This window comes from Somniosus microcephalus, chromosome 12 (assembly GCF_052327205.1).
Source record: "Somniosus microcephalus isolate GS21.2 chromosome 12, FLI_Smic_1.0, whole genome shotgun sequence".
Lineage (NCBI taxonomy): Eukaryota > Metazoa > Chordata > Chondrichthyes > Squaliformes > Somniosidae > Somniosus > Somniosus microcephalus.
In genome coordinates this window covers 77996650-78011414 of record NC_140998.1, presented here as the reverse complement: position 1 = coordinate 78011414, position 14765 = coordinate 77996650, and the positions used below count along the sequence as shown (strand labels likewise).

At 43.7% G+C, this 14765-nt stretch overlaps 1 protein-coding gene across 1 annotated transcript; it reads right to left on the bottom strand.

The window, feature by feature from the left end:
- Positions 1-709: 709 nt before the first annotated feature.
- Positions 710-12798, bottom strand: LOC147109337 (prostaglandin E2 receptor EP2 subtype-like). The gene is made up of 2 exons (XM_086003181.1): positions 11590-12798; positions 710-4318 (listed from the first exon to the last, which is right to left on the bottom strand). Exons 1-2 carry the CDS (start codon positions 12370-12372, stop codon positions 4052-4054), a joined length of 1050 nt encoding a protein of 349 aa, XP_085859307.1. The 5' UTR covers positions 12373-12798; the 3' UTR covers positions 710-4051.
- Positions 12799-14765: the final 1967 nt, after the last annotated feature.

The window sequence follows — 14765 nt, the reverse complement described above, 5'->3', positions numbered from 1 at the left end:
ATAGCCTCCTGCTGAGCACACGGCCTGAGGCAGCGCGTTCCACACTAGGATGTGCGCTGCATTCAAATAATGGTGCTGCCTGCAATCTTTTAACGGGTGCGAGCAAACCTCGTCCTGGGATGGCACCACCCGTTTTTGGACTTTATCGGATTTCTAGGCCTTGGAGTTTACCCCTGCATTTTCATCTGGAAAATTTATGCCATTCTCCTCCTCCCAATTTTAATACAGATTTTATTTTTTGAATAAATAGAAACATTTCTCAGCATATATTTAAAACCTTAAACCTTACAAATGAGCAACGTTCCCACTAATCTGCGTGGCACAGGGAGGTCCCGCACAAGCCACTTACCGGCTTTTGAACGGGAGATTTCAAGCATTTGAATGGGCTGCGCAGCCCGTTAAAGGGACCATGCACCCCCAAAAAATAGGGGGAACATTGTGATATGAACGATGTATTTAATTTGCAAGTCAAAACATCAATTTCTGTGGAAGTTCTAAGGTTTCTTCCTGTTTTAGGTGCGTCCTAGAAATTTTGTACTGTGCCAAATGAAATTCCCAATGCTGTGTTAATGTGATGTTATGACATATGAAATTCACAGACAGGAAAAGACCAGCTGGTTCATCAAGCCTGCTTCTCTTCCCTCCCTCCCTCCCTTCCTTCACAGCCCCCACCACCCCTGCAGCCATGAAATCTCCTGGAAGAGTCAAAAAAAAGAAAAATCCCTGCATATTTATTGGAAAAATTGTTTGCAACACATTACAAAGGTTCCATTATGAAGTGTATATTATAAAATTGTTACCAAAATTAGAAATACATTAATATTTCTTGTACAGTTTTCACCATGTATATTAATGAAACTACAGGCTTAAGTTGGTAGAACTATATCATTCATACTTTACTGTCTGTGCAACAGACAAATCTGTAATTTGATGTGCTGCTAGTAGCGTGCATGCACAATTTTCAATAAGTTTAATTAATGCATAGCTTCACATTTGAAACATTTAATGAAATGCATATGTGAGGGCTGATTCAGGCACCAGACTGGTTCCAGAAGCGACTGATCATGAAATGAGCTGTATGTTTTACAACTACTGTACAAAACTAGGCAGTGTCACCACCAATGGAAATGCTTTCAAAATTCATGCCTATTTCTGGATGTACCATGTTATACTGTATATACAAAGTTTCAAGTCAACTCTGCAAAATTACAGAGATTCAAAAGGAAAAATGTAGATGTTTTATTATCTTGCTGGACCTTTGTAAAACAGAACAAAAACAATATCAATAATATTTTTAATTTAAAAAATACATAATGTAAGTCAATTTTTGACTGAGTGGAAGAAGAAGTTTTAACTATATGATAAAAGAAGGAATCTATGCTAAGTATAAAATGTACCTTCACTTTTTAAAATAGCATTTAAGTGGCCTGATGGCTCTGTAACAGAACACTTGAATCCTAACTGGTGTGTCCAAAGCTATGTCTGATACTGGACATTGGTAGAGTATTACCAGCTGTTCAGTGGGCCTCCATTTGAGAGTATTTTGCGGATCTGTCCCAGCACACAGAGATGAACTTCCATCAATCAATTTTGAATCATAGTCCATATCATCCTCTTCTCCCAACTCAAACAGCAGGCTTGGCAATGGGTGAAAGAGGTCAGTCTAAATGTGGGGGTTAGTTTCAAAGATATAGAATATTTATTTTATTTTGTTCATAAAGTTTGGCAAGCATGGCAGGCTAGGATTTTAACTTGAGTATCCTTATATAATAGGACTTGCAAAATGCACCAATATATATTTAACTATGGAGTGGAATGAAAACAAAACTGGATACATAGCAGAGATACACCGAATAGCCTGAATGGTAGTGGGACGTTTAAACCTTTACTATGTAGAAAAAAATATATTAATTTAAATATTATCTACAATAAACAAAAGTGGTCTATTCTGAAATAAAAATTATGAACATTGCAGTGCATTTAACAGTATATACTCTGAAAACAGGTTTCATTGGGCCTATTTACATAAAATTGTAGAGACAAATATAGCAACTGCTTTGCCAACTAGTTTTCTGGATTTAATAGCCACCTTGTTGAATAAAGTTCACCTACATAATAAAGGCACTTCAAAAATTCATTCATTAGAAATGAAATGCTTTGAGATGTTTCTGAGAGATGTGATAAGGTAATTAATGCAAGTTCTGCTTTCTTTCTAATGTCATTATTATGTATTTAGGCATAAATGCTCCACAAGACAGGGAGGTGGGCATCGCACTGAAAAGGTGAAATTTGGACATGGCAGGAGAAAATTGAAGTTGTGGTGGAGTGATGGGCTATTAAAAAGTTTTTGAAGGCAGGCAGGTAGGTAGGTAGAGGTGCAAATTGATGTAGAAGAGAATTCCAGAGGGCAGGGGTATAGTTGCTGAATGATTGACCTCTGATGGTGAAGCAGAGGGTGTAGGTAACAAAAAATAGTCTGGAGTAAGAGAAGATTAGAGCCAGAAGGACGAGGATGCACGCTTGACCATGTGACTGGAGAAGATCATTCAGATAGGGTAGAACAAACCTATCGAGAGATTTGAAGACAAGGATGAAGATCATGAAGTTAACTTGCTGAACCACAAATGAGTGGTATCTGGTAAGGACAGTGGGGCGATGGGCGTCCAGGGCTCGGTGGAGATAATGACCTGGGCTGTGGAGCTTTCTTTGGATTACCTGAAGTATTTCAAGCCTTGAGGTGGGGACGAATCCATTCCTTGAGACATAGGCATGGATTGTTTCATAAGTGGGGGACATAAATATTCTGGCGCGTGCACATATTGGAAATCTGACCACATGCTCTGCACGATTTTCTGTCTGGCGGTGTGATTTTGTAAAATTCCAAAATTAATTGTTACTTCAAGTTTTGGCACAATCATTGTCAACTCAAACCTCATGAACAAAATATCATCTAATAAAGAAAGACTTGCATTTATATAGTGCCTTTCATGACCTCAGGACATCCAAAAGCACTTTACAACCAAGAAGTACTTTTGAAATGTAGTAACTGTTGTAATGTAGGAAATGTGGCAACCAAATTGCGTATAGCAAGGTCCCACAAACAGCAATGAGATAATGACCAGATCGTCTGTTTTAGTGATGGTAGTTCAGGGATAAATAATGGCCAGGACACCAGGGAGAACTCCCCTGCTCTTCTTTGAATGGTGTCACGAGATCTTTTACGTCCACCTGAAAGGGCAGATGGGGCCTCAGTTTAACATCTCATCTGAAAGACGGCACCTCCAACAGTACCATACTGAAGTGTCAGACTAGATTATGCGCTCAAGTCTCTGGAGTCAGACTTGAACCCACAACCCACTGACTCGAGGCGAGCAAGCTACCACTGAGCCACAGGGGTCAATGGTAATCTACCCACCTCAACTATGTTGAGTGAAATCTAGGCCGTCAGTGCAGGACTACAGTCCACATTGTCCTAACCTAACCAATTGTACAGTAATCCATACATTCAAACTCGTTAACAAAACCATTGCCATTAGTGACTTTGTGTAAATAGACCCATTGATTAGCAAGAAGGTTTTCTATATAGAGGGTGAACACACTCTAAAGCGGATACACAACAAAATGTAGAAAAATAATTTAGCTTTTAAACAACATATATGCCAGAGGGGAATGCAAAACAAATGTTTTTCATTTGTTCCAAATGCACAGAGAAGCAAATGATTACAAGATATATCACCAGAATTTGAACATCTTGACTGAACTAAAATCCTTTACTTACCTTGGTACAAAAAACACTTTTCCAAATATGTGAAAAATCAGAAACAAATATGTTGTTTGGCAGTCAGTGTCTGTAGTCATCAGGACTAAGTCCTCTGCACAGGCTCCTTACCTGTTGACTATTGTAAACTGTCCTGTTACTCAGTGTAAATGTCAGAAAGCAAACTGCTTTGCCAAATCCCATACTGTGCTGGAGTGCGCCTTTCCTTCTAACAGATGGATTGGTGACTACCAGATTTCAGAAAACGACACCTTCTACAATACAGTACAAGTATCAGGACTGTCTGTCCCAAAGTGACTCTTGTTTGAACATTTCAATCCTTATGAAAGATGTAGTCTGCTGTTCTTGTCTTTCCCGTTCTTGTCTTTTAGAAGTAATTTTACAGCACAATATCCTGGACAACATCTTTTTAACCATAGATGTATTTAGAATAATAAAAACCCATGGATCAAGTATTGAATTAAATGACAAACATCGGAGAGCCTGAAGGTCACTTTTGTAGTCTCTGTCTTGAGAAATTGCCCCGATGTATGCACGAATCTGAGAACAAATATAAAAAGAGATCAAACATAGAATTACATAGTCATAGAGTTATACAGCACAGAAAGAGGCCCTTCGACCCATCGTGTGTGCGCCGGCCATCAAGCCCTGTCTATTCTAATCCCATTTTCCAGCACTTGGTCCGTAGCCTCGTATCCAAGGCGTTTCAAGTGCTCATCCAAATGCTTCTTGAATGTTGTAAGGGTTCCTGCCTCTACCACCCTTTCAGGCAGTGAGTTCCAGATTCCAACCACCCTCTGGGTGAAAAAGTTTTTCCTCAAATCTCCTCTAAACCTCCTGCCCCTTACCTTGAAACTATGCCCCCTGGTTATTGACCCCTCTACTAAAGGGGAAAAGTTCCTTTCTATCTACCCTATCCATGCCCCTCATAATTTTGTACACCTCAATCAGGTTCCCCCTCAGCCTTCTCTGCTCTAAGGAAAACAACCCCAGCCTGTCCAGTCTCTCTTCATAGCTGAAGCGCTCCAGCCCAGTTAACATCCTGGTGAATCTCCTCTGCACCCTCTCCAATGCAATCACATCCCTCCTATAGTGTGGCGACCAGAACTGCACACAGTATTCCAGCTGTGGCCTAACTAACGTTTTGTACAGCTCCATCATAACCTCCCTGCTCTTATATTCTATGCCTCGGCTAATGAAGGCAAGTATCCCATATGCTGTTTTCACCACCTTATCTACCTGTCCTGCTGCCTTCAGGGATCTATGTACATGCACACCAAGGTCCCTCTGATCCTCTGTCCTTCCTAGGATCCTACCATTCATTGTGTATTCCCTTGCCTTGTTAGTCCTCCCAAAATGCATCACCTCACACTTTTCAGGGTTAAATTCAATTTGCCACTGTTCTGTCCATCTAACCATCCCGTCTATATCGTCCTGTAGCCTGAGGCTTCCCTCCTCGCGATTTACCACTCCACCAATTTTCGTGTCATCTGTGAACTTACTGATCACACCTCCTACATTCATATCTAAATCATTAATGTACACTACAAACAGCAAAGGACCCAGCACCGAGCCCTGCGGTACACCACTGGACACAGGCTTCCAGTTACAAAAACAACCTTCGACCATCACCCTCTGCCTCCTGACACTAACCAATTTTGGATCCAATGTGCCAAATTGCCCTGGATCCCATGGGCTCTTACCTTCTTGACCAGTCCCCAATGTGGGACTTTGTCAAAAGCCTTACTGAAGTCCATGTAGACTACATCAACTGCACTACCCTCATCCACACACCTAGTCACTCCCTCAAAAAATTCAATCAAATTGGTTAGACATGATCTCCCCCTGACAAAGCCATGCTGACTATCCTTGATTAATCCCTGCCTCTCCAAGTGGTGACTAATTCTGTCCCTCAGAATTTTTTCCAATAATTTCCCTACCACTGATGTTAGGCTCACTGGCCTGTAATTCCCTGGTTTATCCCTACTACCCTTCTTGAACAATGCTACTACGTTGGCTGTTCTCCAGTCCTCTGGCACCTCCCCTGTGGTTAGAGAGGTTCTGAAAATTTGTGTCAGAGCCCCTGCAATCTCCTCCCTTGCCTTACACAGCAGCCTGGGATACATCCCGTCAGGGCCTAGGGATTTATCCACTTTTAAGCCCGCTAAAACCGCTAGTACCTCCTCCCTCTCAATACTAATTTGTTCAAGTATATCACAATCCTGCTTCCTGATTTCTATGCCTACATCACCCTTCTCCACAGTGAACACAGATGCAAAATATTCATTTAAAACCTCACGTACATCTTCCGGCTCTACACACAGATTGCCACTTTGGTCCCTAATGGGCCCTACTCTTTCCCTGGTTATCCTCTTGCCCTAAATATACTTATAATAAAACACCTTGGGATTTTCCTTTATTTACATAGAATATACAGCACAGAAACAGGTCATTCGGCCCAACCAGTCCATGCCAGCATTTCTGCTCAACTCAAGCCTCCTCCCATCCTTCCTCAACAACAACAACTTGTATTTATATAGTGCCTTTAACGTAGTAAAACGTCCAAAGGTGCTTCACAGGAGTATTAGAAGACAAAAAAATGTTTTAACACCGAGGAACATAAGGAGAAATTAGGGCAGCTTGGTCAAAAAGGTAGGTTTTAAGGAGCATCTTAAAGGAGAAAAGAGAGGTAGAGAGGCGGAGAGGTTTAGGGAGGGAATTCCAGAGCTTAGGACCTAGGTAACGGAAAGCATGGCCACCAATGGTTGAGCGATTATAATCAGGGATGCTCAAGAAGGCAGAATTAGAGGAGCGCAGATATCTCAGGGGGGTTGTGAGGCTGGAGGAGATTACAGAGATGGGGGCAGGGGGTCGAGGCCATGGAGGGATTTGAAAACAAGGATGTGTCATAGAGTTATAACAGCACAGAAGGAGGCCATTTGGCCCATCGAGTCCATGCCGGCTCTCTGTAGAACAATCCAGTCAGTCCCATTCCCTCGCTCTATCCACGTAGCCCTACAAGTTTATTTCCCTCAAGTGCCTATTAAGTCTCCCCTTGAAAACATTGAGTGTCTCCGCTTTCACCACTTCCGTCGGCAGCGAGTTCCAGGTCCTCACCACTTGCTGCGTAAAAAAGTTTTTCCTTACATCCCCCCTATTTCTCTTGCCCAAAACCTTAAATCTGTGTTCCCTAGTCCTTGTACCATCAACTAGTGGGAACAGCCTTTTCCCGTCTAGCCTATCCAAACCTGTCATAATCTTGTACACCTCTATCAAGTCACCCCTCAACCTCCTTTGCTCTAATGAAAACAAATCCAGCTTCTCCAACCTGTCCTTGTAACTAAGATCCCCCATCCCCGGAACCATTCTGGTAAATCTCCTCTGCACCCTCTCAAGGGCCTTCACATCCTTCCTAAAGTGTGGTGGCCAGAACTGGATGCAATAATCTAGCTGTGGCCTAACCAGCGCTTTATAAATGTTCAGCATAACTTCACTACTTTTGTACTCAATACCTCTATTTATGAAGCCCAAGATCCCATATGCTTTGCTAACCACTCTCTCAATATGTCCTGCCACCTTCAGGGACCTATGCACATTAATTCCCAGGTCCCGCTGTCCCTGCACACTCTTTTAAAAATGTGTAATTAAGTGTATATTGCCTCTCCCTGTTCCTTCTGCCAAAATGCATCACCTCACGCTTGTGGCCCCAGCACTGACCCTTGGGGAACACCACTGTCTACCATCCCCCAGTCTGAAAAACAGCCATTTACCACAACTTGCTGTTTTCTGTCCTTAAGCCAATTCCTTATCCAAGCTGCCACTGACCCACCTATTCTACGAGCCTCAATTTTGTTAACCAGCCTTCTATGTGGTACTTTGTCAAACGCCTGTCCATGTAGACAATATCCATTGCATTATCTTCTTCAATCCTCTCTGTTACTTCATCAAACAATTCAATTGGATTAGTCAAACACGATCTGCCTTTTACAAATCCATGTTGGCTTTTCTTAATTAGCTTAAACCTCTCCAAGTGCCCGTTAATTTTTTCCTTGATTATTGTTTCTAAAACTTTACCCACCACTGCCTGGAGAAAATTTCTGCTCATCCAGAGCTGGATGTCGGACAAGCAGTCAGACAATTTATAGACCCTGGAGGGGTTGAGAGAAGTGGTAGTGAGGTAGAGCTGGGTGTCATCAGCGTACATGTGGAAACTGACGCTGTGTTTTCGGATGATGTCACCAAGGGGCAGCATGTAGATGAGAAATAGGAGGGGGCCAAGGCTAGATCCTTGTGGGGACACCAGAGATAACGATGCAGGAGCAGGAAGAGAAGCCATTGCAGGTGATTCTCTGGCTACGATTAGATTGATAAAAATGGAACCAGGCGAGTGCAGTCCCACCCAGCTGGACGATGGTGGAGAGGCGTTGGAGGAGGATGGAGTGGTTAACCATGTCAAAGACAAGTCAAGAAGGACGAGGAGGGATAGTTTACATTTGTCACAGTCACAAAGGATGTAATTTGTGACTTTGATGAGAGCCGTTTCGGTACTATGGCAAGGGTGGAAACCTGATTGGAGGGATTCAAACATGGAGTTGTAGGAAAGATGGGCACAGATTTTGGAGGTGACAACACGTTCAAGGACTTTTAGAGAGTAAAGGGAGGTTGGAGATGGGGCGGTAGTTTGCAAGGACAGAGGGGTCACGGGTTATTTTTTTGATAATGGTGATGACGGCAGATTTGAGGGAGAGGGGGACAGTGCCTAAGGAAAGAGAACCATTAACAATGTCAGCTTACATGGACATGGACAAGATGAGCGCATAGAGGTCACGAGGGGAGATCGGAGAGAAACTGGAGAAGATGCGAGTTCAGGGCTAGGGCAGGGGGGAACCTTAGAGGAAGTTTGGCCCGATAGGCTAGGGGAAGGAAGGGAAGTGGCATAGGAAGCTGAATGGATGGTCTCAATCTTAGAGACAAAGAAGTCCATGCACTCCTCCCACTTGTTTTCAGAGGTGAGAGTGGAGGAGACAGGGAGAGGGGTTTAAGAAGATGGTTAGCATTAGAGAATAGAAATCGGGGTTTATCTTTGCATTCCAGAATGATTCTGGAATAGTGAGCAATTTTGGCAGACGAGAGCAGGACCTGATGATGCTTTATGTGGTCCAGCCAGATCTGGTGGTGAATGGCTAAACCAGTTGTCTACCATATCCGTTCAAGACTTTAGGGAGTGAAAATGAGGGCTGTACCGGGGGAACGGCCAGGGTGAGAGAGAGTAATTGTTTTAATAGGGACTAGGGCATCAAAAGTGTTGGTGAGGGTGTGATTGAGCAGATTGGTAGCTGCAGAAATGTCGTGGTGAATGGAGGGCCAAAGGCTGGACAGTTGGGATCTCGTAAGTGCAGTTGTAAGAGAGTTGGGAGAGAGTTTTTCTAGGGGCGGACACAGAAGGAAGTAGGGTTAGGGGGGTAACCTAAGTCTATCAGCATAAACCTCTATTCCTTTCTCCCTCATATGCTTATCTAGCTTCCCCTTAAATGCATACTATTCACTTCAACTACTCCCTGTGGTAGCAAGTTCCACATTCTCAATGCTCTCTGCGTAAAGAAGTTTCTTCTGAACTCCTTATTTGATATCTTGGTTACTGTCTTATATTGATGGCCTCTAGTTTTCCTCTTCCCCACAAGAGGAAACATCCTCTCTGTGTCTACGCTATCAAAACCTTTCATAATTTTAAAGATCTTTATTAGGTCACCCTTCAGCCTTCTTTTCCCAGCCTGTTCATCCTTTCCTGATAGGTATAACCTTGCAGTTCTAGTGCCATCCTTGCAAAGCAGTTCTGGTATCATCCTTGTAAACACTGTTACTGTTTAAAATAAGCTTAGGAATATGACATTTCTAATGTTTCATATTTGATTATATTCAACTTTTAAAGTTGTTTTTTAAGGATGCCAATCTGCAAATACTTTTTTTAAAAAGCAAGTGATATTTATTCTCTTTTCATTAAAAATATTTTCTTACACTACTCTTTGTGGAGTTAAAAGGCAGCCTATCGAATGGCAGCTGGCAGCAATTTCCTGCAGTTGTATTTGGAAAGAAAGAAAGAAAGAAAGAAAGAAAGAAAGAAAGAAAGACTTGCATTTATATAGCACCTTTCACGACCACTGGACGTCTCAAAGTGCTTTACAACTAATGAAGTACTTTTTGAAGTGGAGTCACTGTTGTAATGTGGGAAACGCAGCAGCCAATTTGCGCACAGCAAACTCCCACAAACAGCAATGTGAAAATGACCAGATAATCTGTTTTTGTTATGTTGGTTGAGGGAGAAGTATTGGCCAGGACACCGGGGATAATGCCCCTACTCTTCTTCGAAATAGTGCCATGGGATCTTTTACGTCCACCTGAGAGAGCAGACGGGGCCTCGGTTTAACGTCTCATCTGAAAGACGGCACCTCTGACAGTGCAGCACTCCCTCTGCACTGCACTGGAGTATAGTGGAAGAATCTGAAAAATAGCCAATAATATTGATTTTACAATTCTCAATTGGCTAAATTGCCAGGTAATTTATTACAAAAGCTTCATTCAGCCAGCCTTAGGATGTGCAAGAATGAGCCAAACTTTGCCATTATAACTAGCAGTCAAATTTATAAAGCCTGAATTGGAGACTGGATCCTGAAGATGATAGATGATGATGTCATGGAGATACTATACTCACATTGACAAATTCATAAATTAATTTTATGACTGACATTCTGTCCTCATATGGAACAAAGGCTATAAATGAAGATACATTAAATGTTATTTTTTAATTACTAACAAACAAGTGCAACTTTATTCAGGAAACTTAATTAACATTCCTATCCTTAAATTTTCAGTTGTTTAAAGGTATGTACGGTTAAAGAGTATTAATGGCATTAGAAATACAACTAATCTACTGTGACACCTATGTATGGTATAGCAGTTTATTTATTACTGTATAATGTTCATATAAGACTCCTCATCATTTAAATTTAACAAAATTAACTAAAATCCATAATCAAATAAAAGCATATGTAACGAACTTTGAGAGTCAGAGAGAATGTCAAGTAGAAAAAATCTAATGTTTATGGTTTCATTAAAAAATTCTGATGTTATATGAATTGTAAAATATCTGACATGCTGTTAATACAGATGACGGTGAAATACACTAGTTTGTTTATAATTTTCTGTTTATATTCTTTGTCGTTCACATTATGATTAGATTACAGCTTCTTCCCCCACCCCTTAAATGTTCTGTTCTCCCTTGAAGGTGTTACCTATACTTGGGACATCTCCATAGAAGTAACCTACTCTCCGCCCCCTGCTTTCCAAAAACGATTGAATGAGTTTCCATTGGCGGTAAATGACTCTCAGGGTTGCTGGTTTGAAACTCTCAGCAGGAGCTAGGTGGGTTGGATCATGCCGCATCCCCGCTAAATTCCCCACTGATTATTTTAAACAATATATAGGAACTGTGCTGACGTTGCCTTTCCTTCCTATGGCTAACACAATTCTGAACAGAACTTCAGGAGACACGTTTTTTCCATTCCTCTGTGCAACTGCACATTTTTATCGAAACCTTTCACAGTCCTTAATAAACCCTTAACACGCACATTTTCCCTTTTGCTCACCCCACTATTTTTCTAGCATCCAATTTAGTATGTAAGCAAAATTGAAACTAGTTGGGGATAACAACAGGCGCACATTTACTTTCTTTTTTTTCCTTAAACGTTAGACGCCAGGTTTTAAAAAGTGCCACGGGGAATTAGATGGACGAAGCTCCTTGTATTAACACTCACCGTGATAGGCACCGAACAGATAACGAAAGTAGTTGTCATTATAGCTAAAAGAACGAGGTGGTTTACTTCTTCCGACTGAGAAAATCGATCACTTCTTGCCCGGGGTGTACTCGAGTGTCTCCGCCTCTTTTGCTTCTGGTACATTCGGCAGAGGCTGACTATAACCGAGACGTTGCACAGCAAGATGGAAACGATCAGCACCTTCATCAGGATGGCATAGGACAGGGAATAGACGCGGTGCTTCATCTCCAGCGTCTGAACTTTCATCTTGATAAAGCACCAGGTGCCCGGGCAGTACTGCGCGTTGAGGCCAAAGTCCATCAGGAGCACCGAGCAGAAGAGGAGGCAGAAGGTGTAGATGGCCGGGATGGCCACCAGCCCGCAGCGCTTGCTGGTGTGCCGCTGGTAGAAGTAAGGGTAGCTGATGGAGAGGCAGCGCTCCAGCGCCATGGCGAAGAGGATGAACATGGAGGTGAGCCCGAAGAAGGCCATGGCGAAGGCGCAGTAGTTGCACAGCTGCAGGACCACCAGCGTGCGACCCCCGCCGTAGGCCATCAGCACCACCGGGCTGATGAGCAGGGTCCCCATCAGGTCGGTGACAATCAGGCTGCTCACCAGGATGTGGAAGAGCGACACTTTGCTCCTGTTGTCTCTCTTGTGGACTCCCAGCACCACCAGAGCCAGCGCGTTGCCCAGCACCCCGGCGCCGAACATGATGGCGCTGATGGCCGGCCCGGCCTGCTGGCTGACGTCGGTGATGTTCTCGCAGCTTTCATTGCTCATGGCGGTGCCGCTTCTGGTTCACACACACAGCCAGAGAGAAAGGACCCAGTCTTTCCCAATCACCGATGTCCCAATCACTTAATGTCTCTGATCCACACACAAAAAAACCCACACACACAGCAGCCGAACTCCAAACAATCCGGAGCACAAAGAGTGCGGGAGGATTAAAGAAACGGAAGCCACTTCATACCTGGAGCAACATGTGGCTCTGAAACCCCCACCCCCCTCAGTCTCTAGGCCGCCCCAACAAGACTCCTCATAAAACCTCCGCTTCCTTGACAACGTGAAGTGCTTCTGGGTGGGACACGCTCACTCTTTCACTGGCCCCCTCGACCAATACTTTTTCACATCTCAAAGTCTTCCAGCTGTCGACCTCGCCAGTCTTCACTCAAAGTTTCCGAAAGGCAGCTGTCGGTTTATCTTGTGATTGGATAAACTGCTGGATGTGTGGGAGGAAGAGGATATGAGTATTAACACCAAATCATTAAAGGGCAGGGTGACAAAAATACCTTATATTAAACACACACAAACAGGATTGTATATCTTGAGAAGTATTTCCACGAGTAGTTTAAACCTTATGCGTACGTTTGCTGTGTGCTGTGAAAAGCTAGACAAAATATATCGAAACAGAAATTATTTTCAACATAACAAATGAATGCTGTATGCTAAGTGTGCCACAACTAGTTGGTTACAGAGCATATTTAATCATATAACAAAATACATCAAATCATTAAGTGAAGTGGCCGGAAGCAAAGGGTGGTGGTGGATGGATGTTTTTCAGACTGGGAGGTGGTTTGTGTAGTGTATATACCTTTAAGAGAGAACTACTTTTACAGCTCCTGTATACTGTAGTACTGGCAGTGACCACACCTGTATATAAGCCTTGAGCATGCCTCTACTGTCAGTCTTGAGACTACCCTACTCCAGTAAACACCTGTTGATTGTTAAGTTACAGCCTCCGTGTAGTTATTGGAAAACATCATACTTTAAGAATCACGGGTCCAACAGTGGCGACGAGGTCGATTCGAATCTGCCTGCAACTCTGCATTTCCCTTCAAGGATTCGCTCCGGGAGGACGGTGGAAGAAAGTCGAGGCCAGAAGCACGGGCGTCGACCACGAGCAGCCGTCCAGTCATCCGGCAGAGAGTAAACATCGCAGGGGAGGCTGTTGAGAGCCGGGCTTGGTTCCCCAGCCACGATGATCCAGCAACAGACTGTCAACAGGTACAGCGCAGACCCTTCCCGGACAGCGGCGGCTGGAGCCGACCGACGGCATAGAAAAAGCCGAGCAGCGTCGATGGGGTAAGAGAGAGGGTGAAGTGCACAGGGCACGGCCGGGGGTTGAAAACCGAGTGGCGTCGAGGAAAAACAAACAGAGAGAGAGAGAGAGGGTAAAGCAGCAGCCGGGTTCAGGACCGAGCGACGGCAATGGGAAAGGCGCACAGGAGAACGCGCAGAGCACAGCCAGGGCTCAAGGGCTGAACCGTGTCTGCGGGGAGAAGAAGGGAGAGCGCGGGAGATGCCATTGAGCCACAGAGAAGAAGGGAGAGCGCGGGAGACACCATTTTGGACAGTTAAATCACACCCAGGGATGTCGAAGAGTGGCAGTATCACTGCGTTCGACAATGAAGTCGAAGATTGGGCGACATATGTGGAACGCATTGAGGTGTACTGCAGGGCGAATGAAGTGCCAGATGCTAGGAAAGCACTGGTTTTGTTAAATTCCATGGGTGCAAAAACTTATGGCTTACTGCGAAACCTAATAACCCCAGAGAAGCCCGTGGATAAGAATTTCGAAAGCATAGTAGAAATCCTACAGGACCACTTAAACCCCACACCGCTGCTGATAGCAGAAAGATTTAAGTTCCACAAAAGGAACCAGCATAAAGACGAAAGTAATGCTGAGTACTTAACGGAACTGCGCAAACTATCGAAACACTGCCAGTTTGGAGTGGGACTAGCAGATACGTTAAGGGACAAGTTTGTGTGTGGGCTTCAAAGTGAAGGAACCCAGAAACGGCTTCTATCAGAAAAGGATCTTACGCTGGACAAGGCTTTCAGCATGGCAGTATCACACGAAGCAGCCGCATGGGGCACTGCAGAGATACAACGGAGACCGCAAGAATATGGCACCAATGAAATGTCATATGGAGCAGGGAAGTGTTATCGCTGCGGCAGAACAACACACGACCAGAAGGATTGTTGGTTCAAGGACCAAGTGTGCAGACAGTGTGGAAAAGCAGGACACATAGCAAGAGTCTGCAGGTCAGGGAAGAAAACCAACAGCAAGAAATCTCCACAGGAGAAGTACAAAAAGGTACATAAGGTGATGGACAGCAGTTCAGATGAACAGAAAAGTGATACAGACTCCGGAAGCAAGGAGCTGGGTTGTC